The sequence below is a fragment of the Canis lupus genome, chromosome 27 (assembly GCF_048164855.1).
Source record: "Canis lupus baileyi chromosome 27, mCanLup2.hap1, whole genome shotgun sequence".
NCBI lineage: Eukaryota > Metazoa > Chordata > Mammalia > Carnivora > Canidae > Canis > Canis lupus.
Window position 1 is genome coordinate 22,366,445 of NC_132864.1, and position 13,086 is coordinate 22,379,530.

General features: G+C 39.6%; 1 protein-coding gene across 12 annotated transcripts in view; it reads right to left on the minus strand.

Annotated features, from left to right (window-relative positions):
- Window positions 1-13,086, minus strand: part of CIT (citron rho-interacting serine/threonine kinase) — a 165,096-nt gene that overhangs the window by 124,277 nt on the left and 27,733 nt on the right. For 11 of the 12 annotated variants that reach the window (XM_072802746.1, XM_072802751.1, XM_072802749.1 and 8 more), the window contains 2 exons: window positions 6,441-6,583; window positions 5,301-5,394 (listed from right to left, as the gene is read on the minus strand). The exons of the other annotated variant lie outside the window; for it this stretch is intronic. In XM_072802746.1, the coding sequence (XP_072658847.1) occupies window positions 5,301-5,394; window positions 6,441-6,583 (237 nt within the window). The remainder of the gene's footprint in view (window positions 1-5,300; window positions 5,395-6,440; window positions 6,584-13,086) is intronic. 12 annotated transcript variants of the gene reach the window in all.

A 13,086-nucleotide genomic window follows, 5' to 3' on the forward strand; every position in this document is an offset into this window, starting at 1 on the left:
GGGTTAGATTTATTTATTTATTTATTTATTCATGAGAGACACACAGAGAGAGACAAGGACATAGGCAGAGGGAGAAGCAGGCTCTCTGCAAGGAGCCAGATGCAGGACTCAACCCAGGACCCCGGGATCACAACCTGAGCCAAAGGCAGATGTTCAACCACTGAGCCACCCAGGCATCCCGGTCTTTCTGTTTGTGTTTATAAGCCCTTTGTTTCTGAAATGATGCTGATGAAAGGTTTTCTGCCCCCACCCCAACCCCATCCCTTCCTAGACAACAGAGGAAGCCAGCAACCTTTTCAGCCTTGAAAATTGTTTTGAAGTCTTAATGACTCATGAAATTTGAAGGCTAAGGATCACCTCTCTGACTTCTCTATCAAAACAGACAGGGCCTGATGTTAGTCATATACTGTATTGACCAATAATCCTACGGCTGCCCAATAACCCTGCCTTTAAAAAGGCTTCTCTTGCATGAGCAGTTACATGGGCACTAAAGAACCTTCTCCCCATTAAAGAATGTTGAGTGCCCCCTGAGCGACCTTAGAGATTTTATAGGGATGGCCACACATTTCTAAGGCTGGGTTTTATATCCCTTCCCTAGAGACGGAGACTCAAGCTCTTCCAGACTGTAACTTTAATCTTGTCTATCCCTCTGCCCCAAAGACCCACAGTTATAGGAAACAGACCCATTCTCCCTACTGCTTCTCTTTTCACCCCTTCTTTCAAGCCCACTAGGCGTTTTTCCAAACCCTAATTCCAGATAGCAGTGTGATACTGGTGTTCTTGACACTAGTCATCCATTGCTTTGGGCAACAGAATCTCCACTGAGGGGCAACTGGCCAACTCAGTCAATGGAGTATGCAATTCTTAATCTTGGAGTTGTGAGTTCAAGCCCCACACTGGGTGTAGAGATTAGTTTTTAAAAAGAAAAATCTTTATTGAAGAAGAAGAAGAAGGAGGAGGAGGAGGAGGAGGAGGAGGAGGAGGAGGAGGAGGAGGAGAATTATTTTCATTGCAAGTACCTACTGGGAAAAGCTAGATGGTCACACTACCCAAGAAAGCCACAAGCCATTGCTGATGGACAAAAGAGGGGAGAAAGGAGACAATATCTGTTCTAAGACAGGGCACCTTAAGCTTGAGGAGCTGAAAGCAGCTTAAGTCAAGGGAAAACCTTGATGCTGGGGAGCCTATCCTAAGACTTCTTTTTATATGTGTGTAAATGTTAATGAGCTCAGAACAGGATTAGGATTAAACTACAGGGATTTGGTAAAAATCCTCAATACTGACAATGAGAAATAAAAATATTTTTTAAATATGAAAACAAGAGAAGAAAAACTAATGTCATCATTAAATGCTTATCCTTTTTAATTACCTTGCAGAACTATTACTACGCAATCCTTAAATATGCATCGTTTGCACTTGTTGGGTTTTATCATCACACTGGACTGAGAATATTCAGTTCTCCTTGTTTGCAGCACACAGGGCTTGGTCACTTGTTCATGAGCAAACAGTCAAAAGGAACTTGACTGGGTCGAGTTTATCAGCATGACCCAGCAAGGGGTGTTAAGCCATCAATGCCTCATTTTCAAACTCATGATGAGATTTATCCAAGAAAAGTCAGATAACTCCCTAATTCCTGCCCCACAACAGGTATGCGATTATACACATTTATCTAGTCATATTTCAGGAGATAGAGAGGTTAAGAAAAGAAACAATAAAGGATTAACTTAGATTTCTTTACAAGCAGAGAGAAGAAAACCACTGTCTGCGGCCTCCCAGTCTTCTTTCCATTAAATGCTTAAACATAAAACTATTTCAACCTAACTTTCCCCATGTGGCTACACAGGACAGAAACATCCACCTGCAGAAGCGGGGGTGAGATGAGGGGTTGGGGACCAGGAATGGTATCACTATGTTGTTCCTCTTGGGGAAAAAGGATAAAATCTTTTCACTCCTACATAAATCTCACTAAAGGCTATCGCCCATGGATTTTCAACTGCTCAATGAGGCTGATTAACACTTAATACACTATACTGCTCTTTATTTATAATCTCCTTACAAGTATTTGTGTGGGAGCTGAATGAGAAGGGTTGAAAGAAAAAAAAAGAGAAAGGTTGAAAGAGTTCCGTAGTTGCCACTCTGAGATTCTAATAAGATAAAGTGGGTACCCTAAGGGCAGACAGCACATAGCAGCAGGTAAATGGTATATCTCAGCTCAACACCCAAACCTCTAAGCAGTATGGTCCCCTTTATTAGTAAGAATACTTCAAAGCAACATGCTAAGAAGCTTAACATAATGACAATGGAAGATGTAAAAACCAACAGATCCAAGTGTCACAAATATCTAACATTCACAAATAATATTTAAGAGTGGTAGGGGAAAGGACTGATTTTGAGTGAGTCACATACGTGAATTTCAGTAAATGTAGATTATATTGTATATATTTTGAGTACAAAAAATATTCAGAACCTCCTTTAGGCCTATAAAACATTCTGTTTAAAAGAAACACATGTTGGGATGCCTTGGTGGCTCAGTGGGTTGAGCATCCAACTCTTGGTTTCAACTCACATCATGATCTCAGAGTCATGAGACTAAGCCCTGTCAACGGGCTAAATAAGCTCCATGCTCAGTGCAGTCTGCTTGAGATTCTTTCCCCCTCCTACCTCCCTCTCCCCTCCTCCTTTTGTGCACTCTCTCTCAAATAAATAAAATCTTTATAAATAGATCTTAATTAAAATCTTAATAAATAAAATCTTAAATATGTTTAACCCACTTCCATTGATCAAAAATACAAATAAAAAGTATGATTCTATATCCATATTTGACTTCATCCAGATTGTAGATTACTAATCTTCTATAATTAAAGGGCCTTTTCACTTAAAACAATACTAAAAATTCCTTCCTACTTATGTGCTTATCACATTCTGGCCCTAAAAACACAAAGTTCTGGAGGGGCAATTCTTTATCCGAGAAAAGAGGAGATGCAGTACTCTCAAGTATGCAGAACTCAATGCCCTATCTCCTTCACCAGAATAATCAGGGGATGAGTGCTAAGCTGCAAATAAACCTGGGTGACTCCGGAGGCTCTGTGCCTGAAGTGAAGGTTGTTCCAATTAGAAAAACTGAAAGGATTAGTCTAAAGCACTGAAAAGCAGAAATTTGAAATGAAAGTCCAGTCTCCCTAAGTCAGGACTCAAAAAGAGTGATTCCAGATGCAGAGATAGGGCCTTACTCTTTATTTCCATTTGTTTCTCAAGCAATGACTTTGGATCATAATCTAGTTTTCCAAGGAGGTTTTCCTGTTGCAAATATATAGTCCTGGCTCTCATTAACAAGCTTTCTAACGTTCCTCAACTGACATGCAATGGTTCTCAACCAGGGGTGATTTTGTCCCCCATGGAATACTTAGCAAAGCCTGGAGACATTTTTGGTTTTCACAACTGGAGGGGAGGGTGTTATTGGCATCTAGTAGAGAAAGGCCAAGAATATAGCTAAATATCCTATAATACACAGGATAGTCCCCCACAATAAAGAATTATCCTGGGGTCCCGGGATCAAGTCCCACGTCGAGCTCCTGGCATGGAGCCTGCTTCTCCTTCCTCCTGTGTCTCTGCCTCTCTGTCTCTCATAAATAAATAAATAAATAAATAAATAAATAAGTAAGTAAGTAAGTAAGTAAGTAAGTAAGTAAGTAAATCTAAAAAAAAAAAAAAAAAGAATTATCCAGAGCAAAATGTCAATGTAGATGGTATCCAGAGCTATGTACTTACACTTCAATTATCAGACAATGTATCTATGCTTCAGTTTATTTCTAGATGCATGAGGTTATTAAGGTCATTCATGCAAAGTACAAGTTTTTGAATACTAAATGATAAAACTTTGCAGAACTTAACTTTTTCCTGTGCTTTATTCCACTAAATTCGACAACTAGGTTTTTCATGACTATTTCTGAATTGCCTATAATTTTTAAAACATGAAATGCTCTGATCTTATAATCTAATTCTCATTGTAATGATCAAGTGGAATCAATTATAAGAACATAATTTGGAGTGGGGGGGAAAACAATGCATAGACAGACTTTTTCCAAGGATCTGAACACCAAGTAAAGTGAGCCTCAGGTCTACGGGCCTCAGTCTAGTTAACTCTAGAGTACAAGGAGTTAACATAACCCCAAACCTTTTCCTAATATCAACCTAACATCCACCTTTCCTCCAAGGAACTTGAGGGAAAAAAAGGCAATTTTACACATTTCCCTTTATAAGGACTTAACTCTCAGAAGTTGAGAAGGAGGGCATTTTCAAGAGTAACCTTTGTAACCTCTTAATTTGTGCATTTTAACTAGAATCAGTATTTTACTGAGAATGAATAAAAGGCCAAGTTCCTAAAACTTTGCCCAGGTCACCAAATGGTTCTGTTATAATAGAAGTCTTAAAATCTAACTTGATTTTCTCTTAGATCTTTTTTTTTTTCCCGCATAGTTGACATGAAAATTCCATTTTAATATATACCAATTTTATTAGGATTTTTAAATCTACATACATATTTTTACTTTGTCATCTTTTTCAAGTATTCTTGCTCTTAATCTCAGCAGATACCCTGTTGCCTTCCTATTTAGCATGTGGAATACAGCTTAATTTTTACCAAAGGTCCAGGACTTCGAAATGACATTCTGAGCAGTTGGTTCTTAATGCTTAAGGATATTTGGTTCAAATATGCCAGTGATTTGTTTCAATTTTGCTGAATAGAAAACAGAGATGTGAGATAAATAAGATTATAGAAGATAATCTATAATAAGCAAGGAAAATGAAAAGAAAAACAAAATAAGGGATCCCTGGGTGGCACAGCGGTTTAGCGCCTGCCTTTGGCCCAGGGCGCGATCCTGGAGACCCGGGATCGAATCCCACGTCGGGCTCCCGGTGCATGGAGCCTGCTCTCCCTCTGCCTATGTCTCTGCCTCTCTCTCTCTCTCTCTCTCTGTGTGACCATCATAAATAAATAAAAATTAAAAAAAAAAAAGAAAAACAAAATAAGCATTTTCCCTTTATGTTTTAACCAAATTATAAGGATGCTCCTAAAAATGTTTTGTACAGTGTTAACAGATAGGATGCCACAGTCAAGCAAGTCTGGGAAACAGCTCTATGTCTCCATCCCCACTTCCACCCTCAGAAAAACCATGTCATACACTGACAGTTGAAGATTCCAAAATGTCACTCAAAGCTAGCCCTTATTTTCCAAACTTATGAGGACCACAGAACACCTTGTAGCATAATCTCTACTAAGTTATTTTATTCCATTTTGTTACCATCTTATTTGAGTTCATTTTAGCCGCTGATCCAAAATCCACAAGCTTGATGTGTCCTGTTCGGTCAATGAGAATGTTCTCAGGCTTGATGTCTCTAAGAAAATCAGGGCCACAAATTAGTGTTGTCTTCTTCATGCCAATCAGCAAGCAACTGCTAACCTTGGATACTGATTCAGCCAAGAAACTCAGTGTCTAAATTCTGCTATACAGGAGTGCCTGGGTGGCTCAGGCAGTTAAGGGTCTGCCTTCGGCTCAGGTCATGATCCCAGGGTCCTGGGATAGAGCTCCATTTCCCTCTTCCCCCCACCCCTGCTCATGCTCTCTCTCTCTCAAATAAAGAAATAAATAAAACCTTTCTAAATAAGTAAATAGATTCTACCAAATAACCCTCCCTATTCATGGATATAAACAATAAGCAAACATTCTGCAAAACAAATTTAAGTAAGAAAAAGAAGGGGAAGAAGGAAAAGGAAAGGGGAGGAGAAAGGGATAGAGAAGGAGGCAAGAAGAGGAAGGGAACAAATATAAACTATTTAAAAATAAATAAATAAACTATTTAGATGGATTATCTCTCCTAGAGACACACATTTTACAACAGGAAAACTATCAAAAGCAACAAGGGGACTTCCCCAAGGTCATGTAGCTAGTGGAACCATAGTTCCATTCCCACAACATCCTCCAATGTATATAAAACATCACATGAGTGAGGATGTTAAAGAGATACTTTTCAACTGAGAACTTGCTAGAACACCTTTGTAAATTACCAATGGGTGAGGGCAGAAGTACAACTCCATGGTCTTTTGCTCCTATGTGGTATGCCAGTTCCTTCTGAAAATTGAATTCGGTTTTTCTACCATATAACTCAAAGAACCCATGCAAGAGTTCTCAGTCTCATCAGCTACATTAACAGGTCTTATTAGCAAACTTGAGAACATTGTAATTCTAGATCTATTTCACTGTTGAATGAGTAAGCTGAAATGTCTGCCACTTTGGAAAACAGACTTTCAGCCAGTTGCAGTTAAGACTGGTTAAAATTTGGATGGAGCATCATTTTGATGCTAAAATTCTTCATCTAGTCACTCTATTGGGGGAATTCTTAGATGATACAAATTCTTAGTATACTATCAGAGTCTCACTTACCGATGTACATATCCCATCTGATGAATGCTGTGAACAGCCAAAATCAGTTCGGCTAGGTAAAACTGAATCATATTTTCATCTAATTGGTCCTCATACCTATTCAAAAGTGACAGCAAGTCCCCTCCAGGCTGATACTCCATGACCTGTATAGAATGCCAAAGTTATTAATTCTTCATACACCCCAAAAAAGGGAATGTCTCAATTAGAGTCTCAAATACTGCCTGACGTGTTATAATTACAATGTCTCCACAAAGCAAATAAGATGTGTGAGACATATTGTAAGTCACGTAGGATGAGGTCCCTGCCCTAAGGAAATTACATCCAATACCCAAGAGAATCAATATAATGAAAGACTAGTCCCAGACACCATGCACAATGTTTGCAAGGCAAGCTTGAAAAGTTGGAATTAAATCCACCCACTCACCTGCCCACCAACCCAAGTCCACATCCCAGACATTCCCTAGGATTAGGTACACAATGTAGATAGAAATTGCTAGAGGGCAACAAACCCTCCGGCATCCTTTTTGCATGTCTCTCAGCACCCAGCAGACTACAAGAGGTGTGCAATAAATATGCTACAATCTTTTCCTACAAGAGTCATCTGGCCATCTCTATCAAAAATTTAAATGTGAACATATGCTCTCTGACCTCATAGTTCTGCTTCTGACAATTTATTTTACAGGAACTGATAGTAGTTTGTAGATCAATAGATACACAGATTCACTGTAGCATCATTTGTAACACAGGGGAGGAAAAGCCTAGAAATCACCCAAACATCCAACATTAAGAAACTACTGAAATGTGATATATCTAACTAATGGGATTAGATGTAGATATTAAAAATGAACAGACTCAGCCTATTCATACTGCTGTGGAAAGCTGCCCTTGGTAATACAAAGTGACATGCTATACAGAATAAAGTACAACCTCTTTTTTGTGATTAAAAAAAAATTATTACATTTGTTAATATATACATAGTGAAAAAATCTGGAAAAAAATATAGGGGTGCCTGGGTGCCCCAGTCAGTTGAGTGTCCAACTCTTGATTTCAGCTCAAGTCATGATCTCAGGGTCTTGAGATCGAGCCCCATGTTGGGCTCTGCACTCTGTGCAGTCCCTGCTTGTCCCTCTCCCTCTGCTCCTCCACCCCTCCCATGCTCTAATAAATAAATAAAATCTTAAATTAAAAAAATTTTTTTTAATTTTTAAAAAAGAATAGAAAGTACAGCCTCAGAAAAAAATGTTTGAATAGCAAAGGATTTCTTCCACTTCAGGAACTGAAATCCTTCTTCCTTCTGATGATAACTAAGTGTGATATTCTGAGTCAACATGCAGCTTTCAGGCCAATTGGCCCAGGTGGCTTCAAACTGCAGCCTAGTGACTTCAGCTCTCTGCTTTTCAGTTTCACCTGCTGTAAACTGGGGTGAGACCAACTGCCTCACAATACTGCGCCTGGCACCAATGAGGTCTTCCACTGCCAGTCAAGTGCCTTCCTTCCCTGCCCTTTCACTGCATGGTCCTTCCCTCTCTGGCTGGGAGAAGCAGGGACACACTTCGACCATCTTTGTAGTCATGTCAACTCTTACTCGGTTCCCTTCCTGTCCTTTGCTCTGATTTCCCATTTGGGGAACCAGGCTATAATTAACTTTTGTTTTAAGTTGTCTCAAATCCTTTCTGGAAAGAGGCAAGATCCAAATAAACATCTTAAAAAATACTAAATCTCTCCAACTACTGCATTCCAGAAGCCAATTTGGGATGTGAATTCTCTCCATCCTCCTCCAAACTCCTGTTTGCTTTTCGTCCAGAATTAGAAGAAAGCTCTAGTCAAGTGAGACATTGAGCATCTGCACATCCCGCAGAGGCCACAAGCTGGCCCAGTAAAGATCCTGCCCGGCATCAAGTTAACCCCACAAGAGAGACTCCTGGGGAAGCCAGTGACTAGCATGTCCTCCCCAAGGGCTCTGCATCCTCTGGGAGTCTCCCCCATTCACATGGCATCTCACACGGAGTAGAGAGTCAACCAGATGCTGGACAATTTGAGAAGTTAGGTTCCATTTGCCCTGCAATCACTGGAAAAAGACTTATGAACCTTCAAGAAGGCCAACATTAGAAGGGGTGGCAGCTAACATTCAGACTTTATTTCCCCCAACTTCACAACAGATTGAAAGCTACCAGTCTCAGTCCTAGAAGAGCCCACAGGAGCCACCTGGCTGCCTAAAGCTCACCCACTCATCCCAACCTGGTTCTCCACAGGCCCTGGATATGTGGGTGAATGCTAATTTTTATGTCTGTTTTAAATATATATTGCCATTAAAAAGGTCTTAAATATCAAAAAAAAAAAAAAAAAACAATTCACCGATAACAACAGAAGTACTCAGGCTTTTTAGAATCTTAAAATAAGAACATTGCATATTTATGATGACACATCGCAGTTAGAAACGTTCTAACCTGGCTTCAGTAGAGATGTGAAAAACAGAATGGCTTGTTAGTTTGAGAATGACAAAGTCAAACATATAGCATCAGCTGGCGACTTTTAAAAGCTCACAAACTGACCACCATTTAATATTTTGCAACTATTCCTGAAGATTCTATTTTTGAATGACCAGGAAAATAGTTCAGAAAAAGAAGAACCATCTCTTAAAAGGCAAAAAGATGTGTATTCTTTGCTCCTATTCAGAAGATCCAATTTCCTGAGCTGAAAACCCCCGCCAAAAGTAGATTAGTCTTTTCTGAGTCAAACAACTTTTCATTTCTTCAAAACCAGGGTTGATTGAGAAGACAAGTGACAAAAATTACAACAGCTGCTAGCCAGCAGCCTCTAGAACATGGGATAAAATAGATACGAAATGACAAACCTCTAAATAGACTGGGTCCTTATCAAAGAAACTAATCAAACTTGACCCAACAACATGATTCCACATTACCATACTAAAAATTCCAAGCATCTACCACTGAGAGAACTTGGAAATTTGCTGACCAAATTTAAATTTGGCTGTCCCAAGATGATATCCCGATCCCAAAACCATCCCACTGAGGTCAAGTCACTCATTCTGTTATGAATGGAGCCCACAGGAAATATGGATTGCATATAGAAACGCAAGCTGAATCGATCATCTTGCTGTTGAGCTTAGACATACAGTAAAGAATAGGACTTAGGCACTTTCAGAAAACACTTCTGGACTTTTAAAAATGGTACCAAGTCAAGAGGTTCCAAAAGCAAGAGGTTCAAAGGTCAAAAACTAAGAGTCTTGGGGCAGCCCGGGTGGCTCAGAGGTTTAGAGCCTGCCTTCGGCCCAGGGCCTGATCCTGGAGACCCGGGATTGAGTCCCATGTCAGGCTCCCTGCATGGAGCCTGCTTCTCCCTCTGCCTGGGTCTCTGCCTCTCTCTCTCTCTCTCTGTGTCTCTCATGAATAAATAAATAAAATCTTAAAAACAAAAAAGAAAAGAAAGAAAAGAAAGAAAAGAAAAGAAAGGAAAGAAAGGAAAGAAAGGAAAGAAAGGAAGGAAGAAAGGAAGAAAGGAAGAAAGGAAGAAAGGAAGAAAGGAAGAAAGGAAGAAAGGAAGAAAGGAAGAAAGGAAGAAAGGAAGAAAGGAAGAAAGGAAGAAAGGAAGAAAGGAAGAAAGGAAGAAAGGAAGAAAGAAAGAAAGAAAGAAAGAAAGAAAGAAAGAAAGAAAGAAAAAGGAAAGGGAAAAGGAAAAGGAAAGGGAAAGGGAAAGGGAAAGGGAAGGAAAGGAGAAAAAAGAAACGAAACAGGTCACAAGGCCAGCCCAGATCCAAGGGCAGGAAAAAAAAAAAGAAAACTAAGAGTCTTCAAGTCTCCATACCAGATGACTTGCTACAATAAACACAAGGGTCAGCAGAACACTACAAACAATTGAAGGCCAAAGTTACCACTGAGGCTATGCCAGACAATCCATTCATAGCATCTGATTTTGTCCAAAAGTACAAATCTGTCCTGAACTTTTACTATTCAGATAGATGCCCAGTAAGATACTGATCACCCAAAATGTAGTTTTTATATATATGTATATATAAACTTTTTTTATTGGTGTTCGATTTGCCAAAATATAGAATAACACCCAGTGCTCATCCCATCAAATGCCCCCCTCAGTGCCCGTCACCCCCACCTCCCACCCACCCACTGACCTCCCTTTCTACCACCCCTAGTACGTTTCCCAGAGTTAGGAGTCTCTCATGTTTTGTCTCCCTTTCTGATATTTCCTACTCATTTTTTTCTCCTTTCCCCTTTATTCCCTTTCACTATTTTTTATATTCCCCAAATGAATGAGACCATATAATGTTTGTCCTTCTCCGATTGACTTATTTCACTCAGCATAATACCCTCCAGTTCCATCCACGTCGAAGCAAATGCTGGGTATTTGTCATTTCTAATGGCTGAGTAATATTCCATTGTATACATAGACCACAGCTTCTTTATCCATTCATCTTTCGATGGACACCAAGGCTCCTTCCACAGTTTGGTATTGTGGACATTGCTGCTAGAAATATCGGGGTGCAGATGTCCCAGCGTTTCACTGCATCTGTATCTTTGGGGTAAATCCTCAGCAGTGCAGTTGCTGGGTCATAGGGCAGACCTATTTTTAACTCTTTGAGGAACCTCCACACAGTTTTCCAGAGTGGCTGCACCAGTTCACATTCCCACCAACAGTGCAAGAGGGTTCCCCTTTCTCCACATCCTCTCCAACATTTGTTGTTTCCTGCCTTGTTAATTTTCCCCATTCTCACTGTCCTTTGCTCTGATTCTCACTGGTGTGAGGTGGTATCTCATTGTGGTTTTGATTTGTATTTCCCTGATGGCAAGTGATGCGGAGCATTTTCTCATGTGCTTGTTGGCCACGTCTATGTCTTCCTCTGTGAGATTTCTGTTCATGTCTTTTGCCCATTTCATGATTGGATTGTTTGTTTCTTTGCTGTTGAGTTTAATAAGTTCTTTATAGATCTTGGACACTAGCCCTTTATCTGTACGTCATTTGCAAATATCTTCTCCCATTCTGTAGGTTGTCATTTAGTTTTGTTGACTGTTTCTTTTGCTGTGCAAAAGCTTCTTATCTTGATGAAGTCTCAATAGCTCATTTTTGCTTTTGTTTCTCTTGCCTTCATGGATGTATCTTGCAAGAAGTTACTGTGGCCAAGTTCAAAAAGGGTGTTGCCTGTGTTCACCTCTAGGATTTGGATGGAATCTTGTCTCACATTCAGATCTTTCATCCATTTTGAGTTTATCTTTGTGTGTGGTGTAAGAGAATGGTCTAGTTTCCTTCTTCTGCATGTGGATGTCCAATTTTCCCAGCAGCATCTATTGAAGAGACCGTCTTTTTTCCAGTGGATAGTCTTTCCTCCTTTATCGAATATTAGTTGACCATAAAGTTCAGGGTCCACTTCTGGATTCTCTATTCTGTTCCATTGATCTATGTATCTGTTTTTGTGCCAGTACCACACAGTCTTGATGACCACGGCTTTGTAGTACAACCTGAAATCTGGCATTGTGATGCCCCCAGCTATGGTTTTCTTTTTTAATATTCCCCTGGCTATTCGGGGTCTTTTCTGATTCCACACAAATCTTAAAATAATTTGTTCCAACTCTCTGAAGAAAGTCCATGGTATTTTGATAGGGATTGCATTAAACGTGTAAATTTCCCTGGGTAACATTGACATTTTCACAATATTAATTCTTCCAATCCATGAGCATGGAATATTTTTCCATTTCTTTGTGTCTTCCTCAATTTCTTTCAGAAGTGTTCCGTAGTTTTTAGGGTATAGATCCTTTACGTCTTTGGTTAGGTTTATTCCTAGGTATCTTATGCTTTTGGGTGCAATTATAAATGGGATTGACTCCTTAATTTCTCTTTCTTCAGTCTCATTGTTAGTGTATAGAAATGCCACTGACTTCTGGGCATTGATTTTGTATCCTGCCACACTGCCAAACTGCTGTCTGAGTTCTAGCAATAAATCATGAATGAGAAAGGAGAGATCACTACCAACACCAAGGAAATACAAACGATTTTAAAAACATATTATGAGCAGCTATACGCCAATAAATTAGGCAATCTAGAAGAAATGGACGCATTTCTGGAAAACCACAAACTACCAAAACTGGAACAGGAAGAAATAGAAAACCTGAACAGGCCAATAACCAGGGAGGAAATTGAAGCAGTCATCAAAAACCTCCCAAGACACAAAAGTCCAGGGCCAGATGGCTTCCCTGGGGAATTCTATCAAACGTTTAAAGAAGAAACCATACCTATTCTACTAAAGCTGTTCAGAAAGATAGAAAGAGATGGAATACTTCCAAACTCGTTCTATGAGGTCAGCATCACCTTAATTCCAAAACCAGACAAAGACCCCACCAAAAAGGAGAATTATAGATCAATATCCCTGATGAACATGGATGCAAAAATTCTCAACAAGATACTAGCCAATAGGATACAACAATACATTAAGAAGATTCACCATGACCAAGTGGGATTTATTCCCGAGATGCAAGGCTGGTTTAACACTCATAAAAAAATCAATGTGATTCATCATATCAGCAAGGGAAAAAACAAGAACCATATGATCCTCTCAATAGATACAGAGAAAGCATTTGACAAAATACAGCATCCATTCCTGATCAAAGCTCTTCAGAGT